General features: G+C 33.9%; 2 protein-coding genes across 5 annotated transcripts in view; one reads left to right on the forward strand and one right to left on the reverse strand.

The window, feature by feature from the left end:
• Positions 1–12,252, reverse strand: part of LOC125346970 (ATP-dependent translocase ABCB1-like) — a 323,723-nt gene extending 311,471 nt beyond the window's left edge. The window contains exon 1 of the mRNA XM_048339947.1: positions 11,826–12,252. The gene's annotated coding sequence lies outside the window, so the exon portion shown is untranslated. The remainder of the gene's footprint in view (positions 1–11,825) is intronic.
• Positions 1–25,097, forward strand: part of Rundc3b (RUN domain containing 3B) — a 94,437-nt gene that overhangs the window by 41,169 nt on the left and 28,171 nt on the right. For 3 of the 4 annotated variants that reach the window (XM_048339950.1, XM_048339952.1, XM_048339954.1), the window contains exons 3-7: positions 2,513–2,646; positions 9,822–9,907; positions 18,817–18,906; positions 21,367–21,447; positions 23,224–23,392. In XM_048339950.1, the coding sequence (XP_048195907.1) occupies positions 2,513–2,646; positions 9,822–9,907; positions 18,817–18,906; positions 21,367–21,447; positions 23,224–23,392 (560 nt within the window). The remainder of the gene's footprint in view (positions 1–2,512; positions 2,647–9,821; positions 9,908–18,816; positions 18,907–21,366; positions 21,448–23,223; positions 23,393–25,097) is intronic. The other variant, XM_048339951.1, reaches the window with a different exon arrangement.

A 25,097-nucleotide genomic window follows, 5' to 3' on the forward strand; every position in this document is an offset into this window, starting at 1 on the left:
GACAAAGATATGGAGATAATTTTTTAAAAATTTTTATTATCAAACTGATGTACAGAGAGGTTACAGTTTCATACGTTAGGCATTGCATACATTTCTTGTACTGTTTGTTACCTTGTCCCTTCCCCCCCTCCCTCCTCCCACTTTCCCTTTCCCCCCCTGAGGTGTTCAGTTCACTTACACAAAACAGTTTTGCAAATATTGCTTTTGTAGTTGTTTTCCGTGTATACTGGTATTAGAAGTAGGAAATTGAAATGGAGATAATTTTTAACCTCAAAGAACAGAGAGAGAAAGAAAAGTGATGAAGAGAGATTAAGAGGAAGAAGAAAGATTACAAATATCCTTACAGAATTATATTTGTACATAGTATTTATTTATAAAGAGAAGCTGATTATACTGCTATTTGAGTATTTATAAATGGTTTATACTTTTCTTTATATACTATGGAAATATATTTGTCTAAAATATTTTACATTTGGAATGTAGCATGCAGATAATGAGATTATTATATCAAAACTGCAATTATAGATGGATACTATTGGTATTTCTTAGAATTCAAGTGTTATGTTTATTACAATCATGTGGTTTTTTATGTTGACTTACCAACTCATTTGTTCAACAAATATTTATTAAATGTCTTCTTTGAGCCAAACATGACATAAAGTGTTTTGGAGTTACCGAAAGATAAATAAAACACAATCCCTCCTTTAGTAATCTTACCACCTAATATGTGAGACAACTCATTAAGGAAATAATTAGCCAAGTAAGGAAAAATTTCTGTCCAAGACTGGCCTCTTGCAAAAAGTAACATACTCTATGTGAAAAACACCTAAAAAAAAACCACTGGATGTTTGGCTCAAACTGTGGAATTTGAGCTTCCGTAGCAGGTGGGAGCCCTGAGTTCAAATTCCAGCCCTGCCTCCTAGATGAAGAAAATAAATAAGTGTAAGAAGTTATTGAGATGTAGCTAAGTGGTGATGTAATGCTTAGCATGCTTAAGGTCCTAGGTTTGATCCTTAGCTCTGCAAAAATGAAAAAAAAAATGAGCACAATGTGCCAATAATATGACTAACATGGCTTACTAGAATAGAAAGGGAAATAGAAATGGGAGGCTGTTTAAACACTCTGAGTTCCATGAGTATGTCAGTAGAAGTACCAGAGGGATTAAAAAAACAAAAACACTTATGGCTGATTTGTCTCCTGAGAATTTTTTATTATTTAGTTTGCAGGATGGGTAGGTTTGAGTATTTTTATAAGCCAATCCAGTCTATTGTGACATGGTTAGGAGCTACTCAGGTAACATCCTAGACCTTGGCCTTAAAATGGTATTTTCAGATAAGAATAGTTTTTATATCTTTGAAGAGAAGTCATTACTGGGAAAAGGAAGCTTTGGGATAAATAAATAATTCTGAATGGACAAGTATATATTTAAAACATGAAAATACAGCCACATGTTGTTGACTCATGCCTGTAATCCTAGCTACTCAGGAGGCTGAGATCTGAGGATCTCAGCTTAAAGCCTCCTTGGGCAGAAAAGCCCCTATGAGACTGCTACCTCCAGTTAATCATTCAAAAACCCGAAAGTAGAGCTGTGGCTCAGTTTGTAGAGCACTAACCTTAAGTACAAAGCAGCTCAGGAACAGCACCCAGGCCCTGACTGTTCAAGCCCCACAACTGACAAAAAATAAAGAAAATGTATCTTGCTACATTAAGATTGAACAGTTTCCCTAGGTAAAGCTCATCACTTCAGGCAACTGAAGAATGTAGTAAGATGTCTCTAATGTGCCATGTAAAAGTACTAAATAAACCAAATGGTTCCCATTTGAGAGTCCTGCATAGAAATATTGATACTGGTAGAACATACAGTAAAACATTTGGTCATGAGTAGATGTATAAATACTGAAATGCAAGAGATGGGGATGGTAAAGTTATAAAGAATTTTTCATGGGTTAGTGACGAGATGAGAATAGGTAAATTACAGAGGAAATCTTTATAGACGGGCGTGGTTGGATAGAAAATTATCAAACATCAGTGTATATATGGGATGTTAATTGATTTTCTTTTGTTATAGAATAGATTGCACATCTCATTTTGAAATATATCTATGAAGAGGGAAAAAAGAGTTGCCCTCATTTTGTTGTTTTCAAAGTAGAAAAGTGTTCAAAATTCAACTGGTGACACTTGAATGAATGTGTAACTATTGCGTAGGAAGGCTTCCTCTCCCTGTCTATAAGACTTAGCTATATTTAGTCCAGTTACTTTTTATTTATTTTAGCTTGATTTTGTTGATTATTGTTGAAAACAAGCAGTGTGATTCAGACCCATTAAGTCAGCGTTTCAAAGTAATATGATTAGTGCAAGGTACAACGGGGTAGCCTTAGGGCTTTTGGATATGTAGGGCAGTGCTTTTTCCACAACAGAACACTGAGTTACTCTTTGTTTTTTCATGATTTTATTGTTCTTTCATTTTTGAATCTGGTTTTAAATTTTTTTAATTACAATTTATCTCCTGAAGGTCAAGTTACCTGGTTTGGTTATGAAAGTCCTCGTAGCTTCTGGGACTATATCAGAGTGGCTTGTCGGAAAGTTTCACAGAATTGTATCTGCAGCATTGAAAATATGGAAAATGTCAGCTCCTCTAGAGCTAAGGTAAGACACTGACAATATGTAGCATGTTTACAGTAATTATAAGCATTTTTGAACTAATACACACTTTATGGAGGAGAAAATGTTTTTTCTTTATTGTTGCACCAGGAAGGTATGAACCTATTCAGCTAAAATGAAAATATTTCCTACTTTAATTTCTTGAGTGATTTGAGAAAATAGCTGTCCAAAGAAGACCTTTACTTTAAAGTTTTATAACCTCAACTGTGTGTGTGTGTGTGTGTGTGTGTGTGTGTGTATGCAATACTAGCATGCTACTTACCTTTCATTTCACTATGTTAACAATTGCACTGCTAATAGCCAAGCAACAGTGAATACCACTGTTGGTGCCTTCATTTCAAGTTGGTTGGCATCAAAGTGATAGTCATTGAGTTTTTTCTGCCACACACACAAAGTAAAAACATTAGCTTCACTTTACAATGTTCATGATGTGCAGTAAACAGTGATTTTATTAGATCTCAGCTTTTGCTTATATGTCTTTTTAATATTATAAATAAAAGAAAAAGATGGCCAGACAATGTCCATAATCTAGCATTATAGGAAGGTGGAGGCAGGAGGATAGTGAGTTCAGCCTAGCTTGTCAGCTTGTTAAAAAAAAAAAAGAAAAGAAAAGAAAAAGAATGGAAAATATGCACAAAACATTTCTGTAAGAAACGGAATTATTATGGTTTCCCCCAAGAAAGGCATTCATGCAGTTGTTTAAATCTTAACCTGCACTAGGGCTTGAACTCAGGGTCTGGGCACTCTCCCTGAGTTCCTTTTGCTCAAGGCTAGTGCCCTACCATTTTGAGCCACAGTGCTACTTCCAGTTTTCTGGTGGTTAACTGGAGATAAGAATCTCACAGACTTTTCTACCTGGGCTGGCTTTGAACTGCAATCCTCAGGTCTCAGCCTCTTGAGTAGCTAGGATTACAGGCATGAGTCACCAACTCCTACCTTTTTGTTTTACTGAAACACAGAATGTAGCTTTTTAGATTGAGCATTTGGCAAACATTCTTTTGAAAGAAAAAGAAGCTTCTTTGCTGAAACAGTCACTTCAGGAAACAGTTAACAGTATTTATTGCCAATACTAAAATTAAAGCTTTTTTAAAAAACAGACCCCATTTATTTTTTTATTACTGTAACTCTAGCCTTGTAACAATGTAACTTATACCTCCAATCTATCACCTAGTTTAGTCAAAAATAGGTAACATTTAAAAATAGTGTATATGTTTGTATTGGAAGACAGTTAAAAATAATTTCATTAAAATCAATCAATAAAAAATACTTCTAGAGAGGGGTTTGGAATGTGGTTTAGTGGTAGAGTACTTGTGTAGCATGCATGAAGCCCTGGGTTTGATACCTCAGCACCACATAAACAGAAAAGGCCGGAAGTGACATTTGAGCATAGAGGGGCTCAGGAACAGAGCCCAGACCCTGAGTTCAAGCCCCAGGACCAACCCCTACCCCCTCAAAAAATACTTCTTGAGTTCCAACGGTGTGGTGCTGGACCACTGAAGCTCTATTGATGAATGAAGCAAATAGAATTTTCTCCCTTTAAACCCTCACTTTAAGTGGTAGAAACAAATACATGAATTTTAATACAGGAAAAAAAGAGTTATAATAAAAACAAATAAATAACATATGGAAGTTCAGTGTCAATCACCAGAAATGGAACAGGAACATGAAGGGGGGAAGAGATAGTAAAATGAGGTAGCGCATCATTCCAGTACAGGAAAATCAAGTATGGACCTAGTTGGTTTTTAACATTGAAGCTTGTGATATAGTTGTCCTTCTTTGTACTTGTTTTAAAATTAAAGCTTTTAAGAAGAAATTAAACTTTAGAATAACTGTGTTTACTACTTTAATTGTTAGTAAAAACGTATTATGTTATGGGGGGTGGGCTGTGAAGAGCAGAGGCAAAGTTTATTTGAAAGTAAGAGTAGGGTACCAGGGAAACTAGCTATTGGTAGCTTGGTATAAATGCCCATCCAGAACTCCCAGTTAAAGCTTTTCTGATAACAATACTGTTTATAATTAGAAAAGATATATTTTAATTGTTTAATGAAATTGTTAAAATTGACAGGCCTGTTTTATATCTACCAAATGATCAGTTCATAAACTTACAAAATCACAAATAAGTAAGTGAATATTTCAAAGTTCAAGGTTTGCCAGTAGATTTAATGTAATACTGTATTAAAAGTTTGTTGATTTTGTTATATACTCCACGTTCCAAATAACATTTACTGAGTTTTAATCTAGAGTCATGGGAGAATATCACAATTATCTGTAAAGCTATTAAAAGAGATCCCCCACCCCCTATGGTATGTATGTATGAGACAAGATTTTTCCACATACACTTAAGACAGTAGCAGCTGAATGCAGGAGATATGTAGGTTTCTGCATCTGTGTGTAAATGTGTATGTGTTCTGATACTGGGACTTGAGCTCATAGCCTTGTGATCTTACTTGGCTTTTTTGCTCATAGCTATTTAGTACCACTTGAACAATGCCTCCATTTTGACATTTTGCTGGTTAATTGGAGATGGAGTCTTGAAGACTATTCCAAGTTGGCTTCAAGCCAAAGTCCTTCAGTCCAACCTCCTGAGTAGCTAGGATTATAGGCATACGCCACTAACACCCAGCCTAATTCACTTTTATTAAGACAGAAATTGAAAACTTGAAAAAAAAATAGTCATTTTTATTACTATTTTTGTTTAAGAATTTTTTCTTAAAGCTATGGTTTTATGTCGATATGTAATGGGTTGTTATTTTTAATTATTAATATTCTAATTTTTTAGTTTGGTTTATAAATACAATAAATATTGATGGTCTAACCTAAATTAAAGGTCTTTTAGGGTACTTAATGTTTAGGATTGTAAATGTCTGAGCTATTGATATTAGCTATATGAGTTTTAGTTTAGAAATTTTATTAATAGTTTTCTAGATTGTAATTAAGTTGAAAATAAATACCTCCATTTGTATATTTACATATATATGCATATATGTATATAAGAATAAGATACAACTTAGCTAATTACTGTACAATTATAAAATAATTGTGTTTAGGTTGAGTTTGTATCAGTGTTGCTTTTGGTTTTTTCCTTACAATTTAAGGAAATAATATCTTGGTTTATTTAGGTTCTGATTAAAAAATTAGTTGCAATCAGAATGAATTAAATGTTTATAGATTTTCATAAGAAAAAATTATAGAACATAAACTTTCACATTTTTTACAGTAGGATAAATAAGTCTGAGAAACACATTCTAAATGTGCTCAATAAAGAGAATGTATTTATAAAACTAGTATATACTCAAAATACAAAAAGCAACTGAGAAATCAGCTAACATTAGAATGTGGCATTTTGACCTGGGTGGACCAAAGAAACTCAAACCCTAGCTTCTCAGCTATCTTAATAAGACTCCTGGGACCAGTCTTAGCACAACAGGATGATACCCAACAGAGCTACTGTTTATTCTCTAAAGAACTGGTGCTGAGTGTCTAAATGTCACAGAAAAATCTTGTTCCAATCTTTTTATCTTTTTTATCTTTATTTTGCTCAGGCCTTAAGCATATTCCAGTTAGCATATTCAGGTTATGCTGAGAAAAATCTGTGGGCAAGAAATTAGATCTGTTTTTATTCATTGTAAGAAGAGCAAAGTATTCAGTCATACCTGCTAACTGTCAGATTGAAAGAATTAAATAAATGTATCAGTTAGTGGTTTATTGAGGCTTTCAGTGGCAGTCTTGAAAGACCACTAGCATTTGTAGCACTCTCATCCTGCCTTGAAACATGTGAAAAATATTCCACACTGAAGCACCAAAATTATCTGATAAGCCATGTACAACTCAGTGTACTTGTTACCAAAACAGCATCATTTTTAATATTATATAAAGGGACAGATTCTCTGTGATTACACTTTTAGTCTTATGCAGATAATAGTTTAAACTTTAACCAATGGAAGACATAGATGTACAATGGGATACTGACTAATTTGAGATGGCAACATTTTGTTGTTGTTGTTTGAACTGGGGGTAAATTCGGGGCGACAAGACCCACTACTGAGAGAGAAGCTCCACCTTTCAGATTGGGTCTTGCACTTTTTGCCCAGGCCAGCGTCAGACTTTAATCTTCCTACATTTCCTACAACTCTACAATCATCCTAGAAGCATTCCTTAACTCTGTGTGTGTGTGTGTGTGTGTGTGTGTGTGTGTGTGTGTGTGTGTGTGATTGAACTGTGGACCTCTGTGCATATGTGCACAGGGAAAGTGCTTTTCCACTGAATTACATCCCAACCCCCATTCAATACATTATGTTGAATTGGGAACTGAAGGCATGGTCCAAATGGCAGAGTGCTGGCCTTTTGAAAAAGCAAAGTGAAAGCATGAAGACCCTGAGTTCAAGTCCCAGTGTGAGCCCCACCAAAAGATTAAGTTCATTTGACTGAATTTGGATTATTTGTGTCCTGATACCATTGTGCCACTTAGATTATACTTTGGAAACTTCTTATCATAGGAGATCTGATGCTTAGTTTCCCCAAAGGTAAAAATAAATGAAATACAGGGGCTTTCCTTTCTTTGCTCAGGCTGTCACAAGTTAAGCCTATTTCCTAAGCCCTAAACATAACCTAATAACTAAATAGAATACTGAAACTGAAGACCGTATTTACTGCATTTCCATCTTGTTATACTTGCAGTGTTTCCATAATAGCATTTTTAGACATGAGATTTCTATACATACACTTATTTAGGTTTCAGATTATATGTTGCACTCTTAGAAAATCAATTTCCTTTCAAGCAATTTAGTTCACTCTTTTCTAAGCTCCTGTGAATCTTCTCCATGCCCTTGGGCTAATTATTAGTTAATTTATTATATAAATTCTAACTAAAGCCACTCCTAATTGAGTTGTTAGTTAGTACTGTTACTCATTTTGTGTTTCTCATAAGTTTCCTTAGTATTTCCACTGGTTTCAAGTTGGAGAAATCTTTTTTTTTTTCCTTTGTATTTTCTCTTGGCAATAGAGGAATTAGAACTCAGAGCTTCCTGCTTGCTAGGTAGGAATTTCCTTCTTCCCTTCTTCTCTCCCTCCCTTCCTCCCTCCCTCCCTTCCTTTCTTCTTTATTTCTTTCACTTTCTTTTCTCTCTTGTTGGTTGTGGCCTGGGCATTATCCCTGAGCTCTTTTGCTCAAAGCTAGTGCTCTACCACTTTCAGCTATAGCACCATTCCTGCACTGGCCATTTTTGAGACAAAATCTCTTCCCCTTCCCCTTCCCCTTCCCCTTCCCCTTCCCCTTCCCCTTCCCCTTCCCCTTCCCCTTCCCCTTCCTCTTCCCCCTTCCCCTCTCCCCTCCTCCCCCCTCCTCCTCCTTCTTTTTTTGCTCAGGATCATTTGGACCTAATTTCTCTTATTTACTATTTGTGCCATAGTTGAGAAAATAGGTAAGCATGCTACTCTACCACCTTTTTTTTTTCTGTTGGGAGTGGGATCTCTTGAATTTTTTCCCATTCTGGCCTGGAAGTATGATTCTTTCCATCTCAGCCTCAGGAATATACAAATGTGCTGCCACACCCATCTTTTCCTCAAGGTTTGAGCCCTGTACTGTTTTTGTGTTTTTCTACCTTGGAGTTGCCAGTGAAACCACAATTTAAAAGAAAGAATTTTAAACAAGCATGATTGAAGATATACATACAGTTTTCCTTTGAGGTAGTTTTTAATTTATCATTTTCTATATCAGAGTTTAAGTGCCATAAACAAAGCTGAAAGCCATAGATAAGAGTAAAATAGCTGATTAAAGATGTCACAGCCTTCTTCTGGAGAGATGGAGGTGAGAATATGAGGGAAAATAAGATAGAAAGTACTGTAAATATTCCAGGTTTCACATAAGCTCATAAGTTATAGGCAGTTCCAAAGTCCAATACCTCACAAAAATAAAGCCAAAAGTTATGCTCTAAATGATGTTTGGTAATATTTGGTTACTCTGAATGCCTGACAGGTAAATAAATATCTGAAGGAAAGAAGCCTGGAAGTGCTACAGATTTTTTTTTAAAACAATACTCATTATTTACAAATTCATGTATTCTAATCACTGAGGTATACCTTAACCCTTTGTTCTTTTTTATAATTTAAATACTTGTTAATAGATTTGAATTTGGCTCTCCAAATTTAAAAATTCATGATTTGGCCACACAACTAAACATGCAATTGGCTCATAATCAGCGGTATAGAACTTTCCTCTGAGTCCATGTCCTCACAGAGAATAATTAGTACAGGTTTAGGCCAGTCACAGCAGAAGATCACAAGAACCCAATAGCTATACCCTATGAACACATAAGATGATGCTAAATGAAATGAACTTCATGTTATGGAAACGACTGTTATATCACTGTTGTAATTATTTTCAACAGTAGCTTTTCTTTGTTGTTGTTGATCCTCTTGTATCCCCTTCCTGTGGTTGTTCCTGCACTATCACTGATCTCATCTGAGTACCCTGGATACTGTATGTACTTGTATTAGAACTAGGGAAGGGAAAGGGAATATCAAAATCGAAAGACAAAGGATAAAAAGACAAATGACTCCAAAAGCAATACTTACAAAACCATTTGGTGTAAACCATCTGCACAACTCATGGGAGGAAAGGGAAAAGGGGAGGGGGGAGAGGGGGAAATGAGGGAGGAGGTAACAAATTGTACAAGAAATTAACCCACTTCCTTTGCATGAAACTGTAACCCCACTGTACATCACTTTGACAATAAATAAATAATTATTCAGGGGGAAAAAACACCTCCTTCTGGAAGGATAGAATGGAAAATTCTCTTAAATTAATGGTGGTTGAATGTTTGTTAGTGATAGTATGTTCACCTAAGAGTATAGAAGTAGAGTTTTATCTCATCATTATATTATATGATTTAAAGTAAGTCTTAAGCCAAGGAAGTCAATATTACTATTTTGCCCTATTGGAGGACACTTTGATATGTTGTACCCTGTAACTTCTGAGAAAGAAAAAAATATATATTTATATAATCAAATTTATTTTTATCTACCTAGATATTTTTTCTTAGTCTTTAATAAACGTGTTTTGAGTGTATTGTTCTTCATTTGTTAAGATGCTTATGTTTTTGGTGGCATAGGAACAAAATATTTAATTGCTTTCATATTTGATTGTTTCTTCTTTCTTTTAGGGTAGAGCCTGGATTAGAGTAGCACTTATGGAAAAGCATTTATCTGAATACATCTCTACGGCTCTGAGAGACTTCAAAACAACCAGGTTTTAAAGCCCTCTAATTTTCTTAGTATTTGGTTTAAAAAATCATGTAAAGATTAAAATAAAGGGTTTCTGGAGTCTCAACTTTTATATTTCCATGTTTCTTATGACTCAGCTAGTTCGGTTGACTTCTTAGTAAAGTGTTATTTGTCAGCCAAACATACATCTGTATAGTTTTATGTAAAAGATGCATATCTTACCTAGAACACTTGATTTTTAAAAATCACTCAACACTTGAAGCTTCATCCCAGTAGACTTTTTTATTTGCTTGTGAAGAACCTAAATGAATCAACTACTTTTCCAGTCTGTATATAATTGATGATGGCTTGTCTTTTTAGGCTAGTCTATAGCAATACTGTTTTTCTTTGATTATACAGATTTAAGAGATGGCATACTTTGCTATGTGAAAAATAAAACCTTTTAATTTTTTATGATGGTAGCAAAGTTAATATTAGGAAAAAGAAGTCATATATTTAGGTCTGGTCTAATGATCTATATTTGTTGCTATTAAAGATATCACTTTCCCCATATCAAAAATATTCGTTAATGAAAACATTTAATAATGTCATTATCTTAGTCACATACTGTATTCTGCCACTTACTACCAGTCACTATATTAACTAAATTACATAAAGTTCCAAACATAGTTCTTTAATTGCTGTCTTACATTTCAGGTTCTCAATAACCACATGCTGATAATGGAAAACACAGAAAAAGAACATTTTCTTCCTCACTGAAAATTCTATTGGACAGGAAGTTACTTCTAAAATACCATATTTATTTATACCTTAACACTAGTGGTAACTAGTAGATTTGATAGAGAAAATTAGGCACAAAGTATTCACATATATAGAACCTTATCTTCCAAGTCCTGACAATTGTGGATTTTGAGAAGATGTGGTCATTTTGTAATGAAATATTCTTTTAGTTTATTAGTACAGACTGCAGTAACTTTACTTACATTCCTGTATCTTTACAGATAAAAAGAAGTCAACTTTTACTTTGAGAGATACAAAAAATAAAATTGGCACAGTAGTAAATTTGACCAGAATAGTAAAATGTTTAGCCTTTAAAAGTATCTGTGTAAAGTGTACCTACTATATATTTGTTATTATAAACTCTTAAACATTTTAAGTTAACCTTATAAAATGAAATATTTCTTTTCACTAGTCAGCAAATTTAATTATGCAAGATAAACATTGGAGATAGTAAAATTTTGGAAATAAAAGAAGAACACAGAATCAGAAAGTGGGAGATGAAACATACAAATTCTAAATTAATGAAATTAAATCAGTTTCAAACAATAATCATCCCTTTCGCACTTAGAGTATTGCATTTTTTTGTAAACAGAAATTAAAACTATTAAATTGTTAGTCTGTTCCTTAGTTTAAATGATTGGGTGGAGTAGAAATAATTATTGAATAGATTATTTATAGAACAACTAGTTTACATATTTAATGGGACGTGTTTTTTCCTTGTTCTTAAGTGTTAGCTGTGCTTTTTGACAAAAAGGAAATGATTCAGCTCCTTAAGTCTATGAACTAAAAACATTCTTGTAATAATATATAAGTATTCTCTGTTCAAACAGAAATGTAGCTTAGTGCACATATATGTACATACACACATATGCACATTATGTTGACAACAGCATTAAGATACAAATATAAGGGCTTGAAATTTCCATGAAATGAAGTAAATAGGGAGTTGTTTCAGAATTTTCACCTTAGATGTTAACTAAAACTGTGGAAAAAACAAATTTTTTCTTCTTACTATTGATATTATCATTTTTATTCAAAAGTAAGTGAACTTTTTAAAGTTGTACATAATTTGTATACAAAGCTCTAGTCAAAGAAAAAAAGTTTGAAAGATTAGATTTGCAAAATACAAAACAAAGTATTGGAGAAAAGTACTTGTACTTTACCTTTTATCTGGATGATTGTTGAGGGAAGTGCTTAGAGAGAAAAATGATTCCAATCCTGTAGGTATTTTGAGAGTCTGAACACAAATGTACTGCTTATTCTGTCTGACTTCACAGACAAATAGCACTGATACTACCCAAAATAGTGGAAGAAATGTTTCCTCCAGTGCAGAAGGAGGAGCTTCGTGATCTAAGGCAGGCAACTTGGGAGCCATTGAACTGTGAAAATCCAAGGATCTCTATGGGTGGAGAACAAAAATACAATAAGCTTTCTTACAATAAGCTTTATCTGACTATGCCTCAAGAACATGAAAGACATATGTGATCTTTTGCCGACATAGAAGATATCTTGGAGATCAACTGAGAAAGAAAAAAAAACTTGAAGAAATTGTTTTGGGGATTTTAGTATTACTAGGAGACAGTCAGAGTTGGGAAGATTGTTTCCTAGGAAGAACTACAAATGAGAATTCATATAAACTCTGAATTTGCTCAAAGTTTTAATTTCTCTTTACCTATCTCTTAAAAAATAATTAGATATTTTAAAATTGAAACTGTGTTTGTATTTTGAACTATGTGGTAAAAATTCAAAATAATAAATATGGACAAATGTGATGTAACAATTATAGAAAATACAAAGATAAAATTAATTTTATGGAAACACGTAACTGTAATTACACCACAAGATTTATCACAGGATTTATTTTCTAATGTAAAAGTTGCATTCCAGGAGCTGCAGATATGGCCTAGTGGCAAGAGTGTTTGCCTCCTATACATGAGGCCCTGGGTTCAATTCCCCAGCACCACATATACAGAAAATGGCCAGAAGGGGCACTGTGGCTCGAGTGGCAGAGTGTTAGCCTTGAGCAAAAAGAAGCCAGGGACAGTGCTCAGGCCCTGAGTCCAAGGCCCAGGACTGGCCAAAAAAAAAAAGTTGCATTCTAGTGAAATGCTAATTTTCACAATATTTTACAAGAGGAGAACTGAAACTTTGTAACTTGCTGAACTGTCACAGAGTTAATATAAGTTGATAAACATGTCTCATTTCTAAAGTAGATGGATGTTGCCAAGTGTTTTTAAGAGCCAAAGAATCTGAATTTGCTCCGTTTATATTTAGTTAATCCTCTAATATACATGAATTTGTTTTCCACAGTTTGAGTTACTGATTACCTGAAAAATTCTAGAATTAAACTGTTCATATGCTTTAAATAAGTTTTTATACTTGGTGTTTCTAACCGTTCTATTTTTACCATTGTTCTTAATTTCTTACTGTGACCAGTTTGTAAATTCAGCTTTATCATAAGCATATCATAGGTAGAAACATAGCATGTACAGTTGCTCCTACATGTATGATGGGGCTATCTCTCAATAATCCCTTAGTAAATTGAAAATACTGTTAGTTGAAACCGACCAAACACCATGTTTAGCTTTACCTACCTTAACATTCTCAGAGCACTTACATATTCGAATGTACAGTCGGGCCAAGTCTAATATATAACCATGTAATTTTATGGCTGACCAGGAGCTGTAGCTGGTCCCTGGTACCTATCATTCTACTTTCTACTCCTAAAAGTTTAATATTTGTAGCTTGCACATATAAGAGCTTATTATTTTTTTAAATCAGGATATGTAATGCCTTAGTGATATTTGGCAGGATGTGAAAAAACCTAGAAGCCTGAGTTTTGAGTATTATTTGTTTGTTGTTGCTGCTTTTAGGGAGAGTGTATTCACATTGGTAGACAAGCACCAGGAAAAATGGAAAGTGACAGATATTGCCTCTCATTTTGCAACAGGAGATTCTGCAAGAAAAATTAAAATTTCCCATTTAGCCTCTATTCTAATATGTATTCTTGTTTGTATGAAGTTTTCTCTGCTTATATTGGGTTGCTTTTTATTTGTTTTAAAATGTTATTTACAATTTTATCCCTTATATGTAGAAAATTCAAGGAATGCCAAAGATCTAATTCAGGTAGAAAATAATCCTCTTTAATCCATCACCTAAAAATAGCCATTGTTAAATCTGATATATTACCTTTCAGTCTTCTTCTTCTTTTTTTTTTTTTTTTTTTTTTTTGGCCAGTCCTGGGCCTTGGACTCAGGGCCTGAGCACTGTCCCTGGCTTCTTCCCGCTCAAGGCTAGCACTCTGCCACCTGCACTCTGCCACCTGAGCCACAGCGCCCCTTCTGGCCGTTTTCCATATATGTGGTGCTGGGGAATCGAACCCAGGGCTTCAAGTATACAAGGCAAGCACTCTTGCCACTAGGCCATATTCCCAGCCCCTCAGTCTTCTTTTCTGAACACATTCTTACAATGATGATCGTATTGTACTGTTTCTTTTATTACATATCCCACATTGCAGTTACATAAAATCAGGCAAAGAGAATGTTTCCTTTTGGACAGTGTCACCCCTACATCCTACTTCTCATCCAACTTCTCATTATAATATTAAGCATTTTACATTATTACAACACTCTCATAAATACTTTTTGGCTTTACAATATTCTAAAATTGTAATAGAGACAATACTTAGGTTGCTTGTTTGACTAGATGAATAAGATTGGACTCCATTGTCCAATGGAGTCCATTGTCCAATGGTGGCTGAAATGATAGGATAATGGTTAAAGGTAACTTTGGGCAAAAAGTTCACAAGACCCCATGTCAACTGATAGCTGAGCATAGTGATAGACACCTGTCATCTCAGCTGTGTGGTCATCCCAGTTATATGAGAAACTTATATTGGGAAGATTGTGATTCTAAGCCAGTAGAGACAAAAAAGTAAAAAAGTGTCCATCTCTTTAGAATGATCTGGATGTATCGCTGCACACCTGTTGTCCTGGTGACTGTTGAAAGTATAAATAAGAAGATCACAGTCCAAGCTGGCCTGAGCAAAAGAGTAAAAATCTATCTCAAAATTAAGCAGATAAATAGGACTGTAGGTATGGATCAAGTAGTAGAGTGCTTGACTAGCAAAGTCTAGTAACACACACATACAATGTGAAATAATGTGCACATTTCTTTTACTTTATAGAATCATGAACTTGGCACACATCTCAGGAGTGTAATTGTAGTGTTGAATTATAGGGTTTTATGATCTTGTCACATTTCAAATACTTACCCAAATGAACATTTTTTACTTCTACCAAAAGTTTAAAACTATCCATTTTAACACACCCAAACTTGTATATTTTTCATGGTAATATAAAGGTCCTGTATATTTTTGCCAAATTATTTTTAAAATAAGTGTAAGAAATATTTTGATACTTTTCATTCAACAAGGGCTAATTTATAGCTATTTGCTTGTATTTGTGTTCGTCAAGCATTTAAGTTTTAGTTACATCAGTCATAAATGTTTCTGGAGAAATTTATTATCATTTACATAGGACCAAACCAGGCTGTATAAAGATCATTTGATTCTGGATTGGATTGATATAGGTTTGAATTCCAACTCAATTTTCTACCACTGAACCAAATCTTTTCTGGGTATGAGGTTTTTTCTTACATAATATGATGATTACTGAACACATCTCATAGGGTGCTGAGGTTTAAACCTGATAGCTCATTGTTAGATAAAGTTTTTAAACAGTTCTTTATACAAAGTAAGGATCCAATATATGAGTATACTTTGTACAAAGAAGTCTATTATAGAACATAAAATAAAAGAACATGATAGCGTGAAATGTATGTGATGATGAATGTTTAAGTTAGAACTTGGATCATTTGGTGTTATATGAGATACATGTCTGGAACAGTCTTCAGTCTCAAGATCATAAACATCAGTTAGCATTAAGAAGTTCCCACAAGGGGCTGGGGATATAGCCTAGTGGCAAGAGTGCCTGCCTCGGATACACGAGGCCCTAGGTTCGATTCCCCAGCACCACATATACAGAAAACGGCCAGAAGCGGCGCTGTGGCTCAAGTGGCAGAGTGCTAGCCTTGAGCGGGAAGAAGCCAGGGACAGTGCTCAGGCCCTGAGTCCAAGGCCCAGGACTGGCCAAAAAAAAAAAAAAAAAAAGAAGTTCCCACAAATCCTACTTAGTTCCTATAGTCTTCCTGCTTTCCACTGCAGTATAGTAGATGTACTATACCATATCCTTTCTCAGCAAGCCTCTCCAATAGCCTGCTTTCCTCCCCTCATTCTTCACTAAATCTTCACTGGATTTATATTTCACTTAGAAGATTGAACATAAATAACATAAATATATGCATTAATTATATTCATCCTCCCAAAAATCTTAATTATATTCTCTTGGTTTCTTTTGATTGTGGCGGAATATTTTCTTGATGTAAAAGACCATTTACTTATCCCCTGTTGATTTGTTTCCCTAGTTTACGTGTTTCTATTTGTCTCATCAACATCTTTCTTACTATAGGACCTGCCATGTGGAATGTACATTGGTATCTCCTACCTCAAAAATTAATGAGTTCCACTGATTCCATATCCCCTCTACTACTACTCATTTTGCTGTTCTGCTTTGTTACTAAACTTCTCTAAACTGCTTGTATACAAGCAGTCAACTTCTTTAGTCAATCTTCTGTTCCTCACTACTCTTCCAAAGATAATTTTTAGAAGAATATCAACAATTTGCAAGCAAAGTAAATATTGCACTTCATCTTTAAGTTACTCCCCATCTCAGCCCCCCATATCAGTTAACTATTCCCTTTATCATAAAACCTTTTTTCCTTTAAATTGTATAACATCTATGTTCTACCTCTGAAGTTACCCGTTCACATTCTCTTCATCTGTTATTTTTTTCTCCACCACTTTCTTTACAATATTCTCTGTCCTCTGTCTTGCATTTTCTTCTCTTCTTACTGTATTCTTTTTTCTTTCTTTTTTTTTTTTTTTTTTTTTTTGGATTGGTCATTGGGCTTGAAGTCTGGGCCTGGGTACTGTCTTTGAGCTCTTCAGCTCAAGGCTGGTGCTCTACCACATTGAGCCACACACAGCACCACTTCTGTTTTTTAGTAGTTAATTTGAGATAAGAGGCTCACAGGGACTTTAATTCCCCATCTGGCTTTGAACCATGATCCTCAGATCTCAAATTACAAACGTGAGCTGCCAGAGCCTGGCTAGTAATATTTTTTTATTCAGTATATAAATACTTGGAAAGAGTATTCCTAATAAAATCTTCTAGATCACAGCATATCAAGTAGTTGCCTGTGATTTTTTATGGCTTCTAAAATACAAAACTACATTAAATGATACAATGTAATGCTTATTTGGAAGTTTTATGTATTTTCATAATTTCATTATTTATACAATGTTCTTGGAATTTGGTGTGCTTTTCATTCTAGTCTTCTCACAACGTTTTCTTTAGAACAAAAATATTTTTGAAAAGTTATTTTTAGTGTATACTTTACAGTAATGTTTTTAGATTAGTCGTATCAGGCTTTACTCTTTGGTTATTTGTTTTTTGTCTTAGCTGTGTAAGCAAACTTGACATTCCTATTTTTCTATGCAATAAAAAGAATTTGAAAGTTTTTCATCTTTTGAAGGCTTTGAAAGTGGTAACAGGAGATCAGGTTTCCAGTAAAAATTATGGATATGTTAGTGTTACAAAGAGAAAACCTAATTTTCCAAATAGCTTCTTCCTTTTTAGTTTACATGATTTGCCTTAAATTAAATGATATAAATATTCTTTTCAGACTATTTTAACTCTTACTTATTTTAAGCTGTGAATGATTTTTTAGTGTATTGAAATATATTTTCTGAAAAGCTTTTTTCTGTGTGTGTGCCATTGACAGGGCCTAAATGTCTCATAGTGTTTTTTTCTGCTCACAAGTATGGCTTGTTCTGCCATACCTCCAGTCTCACGTTTTGCTGGCTGTTTTGAGCTAGAGTTTCAGACTTTTCTATCCAGGCTGGCTCTCAACCTTGATCCCCAAATCTCAGCCTTCTGACTAGCTCATGTTATAGGCATTAGCCACAGTACCTCACAGTGCTATTTTCAAAGTAGAAAATTGACTGGGTGTGGTATTGTAAGTCTATAATCACAGCAATGCAGGGGCATGTGTTCAAGGTCAGCCTGGAGACCATGGTGAGATCACATATAAAAAGTTAAGGAAAAATAAGAAAATTCAATGACCTTCCATTCTTATTTGGAAAAACATCTTAGTCTTTATCATGATATTTTCAGAAAAATATAAAAAAACAAATATTGGCCAAAATAAAATGGTTGCATGAATTAGTAAAGGCAAAACTCAGATTTATGTTTCTGTCAAAGAGATAATAAGTAGTTTCTTAAAAATTTTAATAGACAGCCATCTTGGTAGTCCATCCCTTCTATTAGTATTGCATTATGAAGGTTAGCATGAATTACTAATGAACACTTTCTGAGTCTTTAATTTAGGTAATAATTTTGGAACAAAAACAAAGAAAAAGGGCCTGGGAATGTTGCCTTAGTGGTAGAGTGCTTACCTGCCAGGTACGAAACCCTGGCTTCGATTCCTTAGTACCACATCAACAGAAAAAGCTGGAAGTGGCACTGTGGCTCAAAAGGTAGAGTGCTAGCCCTGAGCAAAAAAGCCAAGGACAATGCTAAGGCTTTGAGTTCAAGTCCCAGGACTGGCAAAAACAAAAAGAATAACAACAAAAACCCAGGAATTATTTTTGTTTTAAGTAGAGACTGTTCGCACAGTTTTGGAAACAGATCAGTAAAAATGACCCTGAATTTATCACCCTGCACTTTTCATTTATATTGCTTCAGTAGGAACAATTTCTGGACACTCAAGATCCATTGTAGTAGCCACTTTTGGAATTATTTTTAAGAAAGATAAAAGCATTCAGGAAAACTGCTTTTTGTCATGGTGTCAGGCTTAGGTGATTTTTTTTTTTTTTAGTTTTTTGTTTCATTCATTTTTTTGTCAGTCTTAAATACTTCAGTGATGAACAGGTTTTTTTTAAAATAAAATAGATTAAGTTTTTTTCTCTGTTGTTTTGAACTATGAGTTTGAAACTTGAGTCTGGTTTTAACATTTATATATTCCTTATTTTAGGAGGTTTTATGAAGATGGAGCAATTGTGCTAGGTGAAGAAGCCAATATGCTTGCTGGCATGCTGCTGGGACTTAATGCCATTGATTTCAGGTACCTGTGTCTAGCCAAGTAAACTCAGAGGTTCAATTACTGTTTTTCATAATAATTTCTACTTATAATCTTCTCTGTTGTTTTCTAAGTAAAGTGCACAATGAATATTAGTATATGGTTTATAATGTTCCCTTTCAAATTGAGTTTACTAAATTTGAGCATTAATGTAATTAATTGGGAGTAAACGAATTTGATCTCAGTAAAGACATTGTCTCAGACTTAAAGAAGTGACAAGCTTGTTTGTAACTGAAGACAAAGAAAAAATTAGACTATCTTCCCCTAAGCAATACCCTGCTGGCACTGAAGGAAAATTGTAGGTCTTATCTTTTAGCATTTTTTAGCTACTGCTCTAAAATGAAAAGAAACTCCAAAAGAAGAAAAGCTTATCTTCTTATGTGCTGAGATAAAGAAGGATTTAGCACCATATATTGGAGGCTTTATTTTTTGTGTCATGTACATTTATTATCAACAAAACAAACTGCTTCCAGTTTAAGATAACAAATGCTAAGTTTGATTATTATTAGCTCTATTTAGATTTATAGAAGCATCATTTCTCATTTCTCGGATTGTATGCTTTATTCAATGTAAAAGGTTTCTCTATAAAAAAAACTTGGAGTGAAAGAAGATTATTTTTATTTGAAACTCAAGAATATGAGTAAAATTAAACTTAAATAACTTTTCACTTAAGGTACCTTTTACTATACCACGTCTTTTTACAAGTATTTGCCATCGTATATCTTTAACTTTTCTGTATTTATATCTTAATAAATGAGTACTGATGTTTTAAGATGAGTATGACAGCACATGGAACTTGTCTCTTAATTCCTATAAAGATTCCTACCTTTTTATGTAGAATGTTCTGACATTAGCTAATCCTGTATAGCCTTGGCTTTAAGTGTGTACTTAATTGATAACAAAACAAAACCCTGGAAGCCAGGTATGGTGATATATGTCTGTAATTCCAGCATTACAGAAAGAAAGATTGCAAATTCAAAGCCTACCAGTTATACATAGCAAATTAAGACCAGCTTTTTATTCACTGGGAGAGATCATGTCTCAAAAAGAGAAAAAAACTGGGATAAGAATGTTAATTATTTGTTTAAGTATTCATTTATTATAATCTATTGACAGCAAATACCACAGAGTAACATTTGTAAAAGACAGAAAGTTCACATAAAGCAGTACTACTTTAATTGCCCTATTTAAAGTCAGAAAAAGTATATATATACATATTGAACTATTAACATAATATACTCGATATTAATATACTAAAACAAGTATTTTAACAGGCAAACTCCTGGAAGAAACCAAGTTTCATAGATTATTATTTTCCTGTGAATTATCACTCTACATTTTATAAGCATTTTATGTTTTTCACTTTATAATAATAATGATAAACCAGTTCTTTCTGTCATCATTTTGTTGATACCATCATAAAAAATACAGATTAGTTGATTGGCTAACCATGAGATCTAGAATTCCTTCATTGTCTGTACAAGACTCACAGTGTGACTTGGAGCAAATTACTTAATATTTTTCCTCACAAAAATTAAAAATGGAGGGCTGGGCATATAGCCTAGTGGCAAGAGTGCCTGCCTCGGATACACGAGGCCCTAGGTTCGATTCCCCAGCACCACATATACAGAAAACGGCCAGAAGCGGCGCTGTGGCTCAAGTGGCGGAGTGCTAGCCTTGAGCGGGAAGAAGCCAGGGACAGTGCTCAGGCCCTGAGTCCAAGGCCCAGGACTGGCCAAAAAAAAAAAAAAAAAAAAAAAAAAATTAAAAATGGAGATTAGATGATTTTCAGCAACTTTCTGATATCTGAGATCTAAGCCTTTTCACCTATTCAGGTAGTTTAGGGTGCTCTTGTTTGACTTGCTCACATAGTATTGACATAGCATTTTTGCTGATTAATTGGAGATAGAGTGTCAAAGATTTTCTTATTGAGCTATCTTAGAACTATGATCCTCCTAGTCTCACATTCCTAAATAGCTAAGATTTTAGGCATGAGCCACTGGCACTTGGCTGAAAAACTTTTAAGTCAAATGTTTTTAGTAAACATACAATGTCACTGGAAATTTTGTATCTAAATTTTTTCATATCTTCATTTGAAAATTCTCTAGTTGATGTCTTGAAAGTGCAGTGGAGATCAAGATACTATCAAATAAGACAAGGCTTAAATAGATTTCTCAGTGAATTTTACTCTTGTTTGAAATCTTATGTGAGTATCATTTGTATTGAAAATAGGGATATTTTAGGTTTAGGTTTATTAGTAACAAATAGGTACAAAATTGTAAACAAATAGGTACAAAATTTCCCCTTTGTTTCTGAAATAGCTTCTTAGGTAAAAATTCAGCATTTTGCTGAAAGAAATATCCCTAGGAAGATATTGTTTATAAAATTTAAATTTGATTTAAAATTTGTGTTTTAATATGGAGTATTTACATTCTGTTGTCTTAGCTTCTGCCTGAAGGGAGAGGGACTGGATGGTACCTTTCCTGCTGTGATAGACTATACACCATATTTGAAGTTCGAACAAAGGTATTTGTGATTTTCAAATATGTTACTGAAATCTTAATTATAACTGAATATCTTACTGTGCAGTTTTCATCTGATTTGAACTACTTTATACCCAACATTTCTTTCAGTATCATAAATCACAAATCACAGAGTAATTGTGTTTTTAATGTTTTATGTAAATGCGCACATTTTATATAGTTGGAATCCGAATATATAGTTTTTATATAATGAAGCATTTTATTATAGTCAATGTGGAATAATAGTCTACTGAAATTTTAAAACTATAATTCACTTTGTTTTCTGTTTTCCATCCATTCTAAAGAATAATAAGTATTCTTTTACAAATTAATTCCACATTTGTTTGTGTTGTAATTATTATTTATTTTAGATAAATTCAGTGAAAATTTTGATGGCTGTACAAAAGTGTATGCTTACAAAAGAATCCAACTTGTCTTACTACTAATGGGGTGTTTTTTTTTTTAAATTGTGAATTTATACTTCCCGCAACCTCATCACCAAATGAAAATTAATCAGATACAAAAGCTAAGGTCTGCTTGAAAATTTGATCTCCTGAAATACCACATAATAATCTGTATGCATTTTTAAAATATTATAATCAAACCAGAGCTATAAGGTACAGCAACTTTATTTGTGTATGTATGAAATCTATCTATCTATCTATCTATCTATCTATCTATCTATCTATCTATCTATAAATACTGGTACTTAGACATATACATTTTGTGATGGATTTATTAAGTATACAGTATAATGTAGAAAATACATTTTCTAGAAGCCAGGGATATAAATGTTAAAAAATACAAGAGCTTTAAAAACTAATGAATGAGCACAGTCTTTGTCTCCAAAATAACCACTACTTAGCCTGAGAAGTCACTAATATTTTAAAGCTAGGAATTGAAGATATTTTGGATGGTGATGGGGAAGAAGAAGAGGAATTGTATTAGAACACAAGGCAGAGAGTAAAGAAGGAGCCAGGGATGTGTTTTAACTGTCAAAAGGACACCCCCAGTGAAAAGAACCCAGCTAGAAAGTTCTTATCTTCACCTCTGGAGTTTCTGCTTCTCTTGTTTTAGAATCCTTTGTCTCATATGAACAATCTCACAGTTAGTAGGTCTGTTGATCGCAATTGAACTTTAGCATCGTGGTGTGTGTGTGTGTGTGTGTGTGGTGTGTGTGTGTGTGTGTCTGTGTCTGTGTGTGTCTGTGTGTGTCTGTGTGTGTGTCTGTGTCTGTGTGTCTGTGTGTACTGTAGCTAGAACTCAGCGCCTGGTTGTCACCCCTTATCTTCTTTCTTCAAGGTTGGCAATCTACCCACTTAAGCCACAGCTACACTTCCAGCATTTTGTGATTAATTGGATATAGGAGTCTTGAGACTCTCTCCTTCCTTAACTGGCTTCTGGCTTCAAAACATGATTTTTGTATCTAGGATAACAGGTGTGAGGCACTGCCACACTGGTTTTGTGACAGGGTATCAACACCCCATGTTTACTTTATGAATGTCTTTATAGTCTTATTATTATAATTCAAACATTACTGATAAGTTTTACAGGTTAATCATCAATACCTCACTAATATAGGAATGTTAATCCTAAAAATCAACTGGAGTATTCTTTCCTCTGATTTCCTTCAAGCAAAACAGGAGGTTTTTGCCTTACTCTGCAGTTTTTTTCCTATTTCTCTTGTTTTTACTAAAATCTGTGCTAACCTTAAATAAAAAGGAATTAAAGTAGAACATATTATTGACTTTACTTCCTTCTTTCTGTTGGATCTGTCCAGTTCTGATAGTATCAGCAGTGATGAGGAAGAGCTCAGAACTTTTGGAAGCAGTGACAGTGAAAGCAGCACTCCAGAGAATGTGGGACCGCCTCTTATCATGGATGAAAACAGCTGGTTCAATAAGTGTAAGAGAGTGAGACAAAAGTATCAACTTACTCTTGAACAGAAGGTATTTACTGTTTGTCAAAAGTCACTCAAGTTTTTATACTTTGTACTATCATTATCAAAATATCCTTTCATTAAAAAAAGATGTTAATTATTGAAATTTCCCCTTTGTTTCTGAAATAGCTTCTTAGGTAAAAATTTACCAAAATAATAATAATAATAATAATAATAATAATAATAATGATAATAATAATAATAATAATTTACCAAATAAACTGAGTGCCAGTGATTTAAGCTACTCAGGAGCTTGCGATCTGAGCATTGTGTTTCCAAGCCAGCCTGGGCAAGAAAGTCTGTGAGGCTCTTATCTCCAATCAATCACTGGAAGTGGAGTTGTGATTCAAGTGATAGAGCTCTAGCCTTGAGTACAAAAGCTCAGACAGTACTCAGCCTCTGAGTTGAAGCTCCAGCATGTCACTGTAGACACACACACACACACACACACACACACACACACACACACACACACACACACTGCAATTCCTCACCTATAAGAGCCTTCGATACAGGGTGCTTTTATACCTTATCAGACTACATATTGCTGACATTGCTCTAGAAGAGTAACTACAGAAAGTGCAATCCAAACAAGAGTCTTGGAAATGTAAAGCTCTGTAAGTCTTATAAAATTTCATTGAGAGCCTAATAAACAGACTAGATAAAGCAAAACAGAGATTATCAGGGCTTGAAGACAAAGTTTACCAGAGCCAAATAAAAGACAGCTAGCTAGCAGGTTAGAAGCAAGATCTAATAGTTTGTTGTCTGCAAGAAACAAAGATAGGTACATAATAAAAGTGGGAAAAAAGAAAACAAACAAAAGAAAACCCCAAAAGCAAGTATAGCTGCAGTAATTACTAAATTAATCAGACTTTAACTTAGTCAGTTAGAATAGACAGAAAAGGTTACTAAACATTAAAGAAACAATCAAGAAGTTATATGACTATAAATATATATGCATCAAAAGAGAAGCATCCAGTTTTATAAAACAAATGCTATTTATTGCACATAAAATAAGAAATGGACCCTAATATGACAACAATGGGTGATTTCAACTTTTTACTCTGTAAATAGACCCTCCAGACAAAAATATCAACAAAGAAATATTAGAGTTGTTATGCTATGCATGAGAATATTCATTGTTTCCATTAATACATGCAAATTTTTAGAAAATAGATCATATATTGAACTGTAAAGCAAGTCTTTAAAAACTTAAAAAATGATAACAGTTGGATGCATTTTATTATATTGGAACAAAACAGAAAAACAACAGAAAGTAACAAAGAACTAGGGTTACATCTCAGTTGTAAAAGGATTGCTTGAAATGAATAAGACCCTGGGAACAGTCCCCAGCACTGTAAAAAAAAGTAAAATCACAAAAATTATACAGACACAGGAGAGATTGAACTATACTATTTGAATCTAAAAGGAAATTAAAGCTTCCTATAATCAAATGAAAATGGAAGCACACCATATCATATAAGCAGTATCATAAGATTAAAGCTATTGTCTGTATTTTTTAAACAATAGTCAAAAGGGAGTTTACAAATAAATCTGTGCACAAAGTACAAGGAGAGTAATCTAAATCCACTGTTAGCAGGAAGAAATTGTAAATAAAGATCCACACAGAAATCAGTGAATCTGATATGAAAATAATACAAAGGTTCAGTGAAACGAAGACTTGGTTCATTAGAAAGATAAGCAGAATTGACAAG

The sequence above is a fragment of the Perognathus longimembris genome, chromosome 2 (assembly GCF_023159225.1).
Source record: "Perognathus longimembris pacificus isolate PPM17 chromosome 2, ASM2315922v1, whole genome shotgun sequence".
NCBI classification, from domain to species: domain Eukaryota; kingdom Metazoa; phylum Chordata; class Mammalia; order Rodentia; family Heteromyidae; genus Perognathus; species Perognathus longimembris.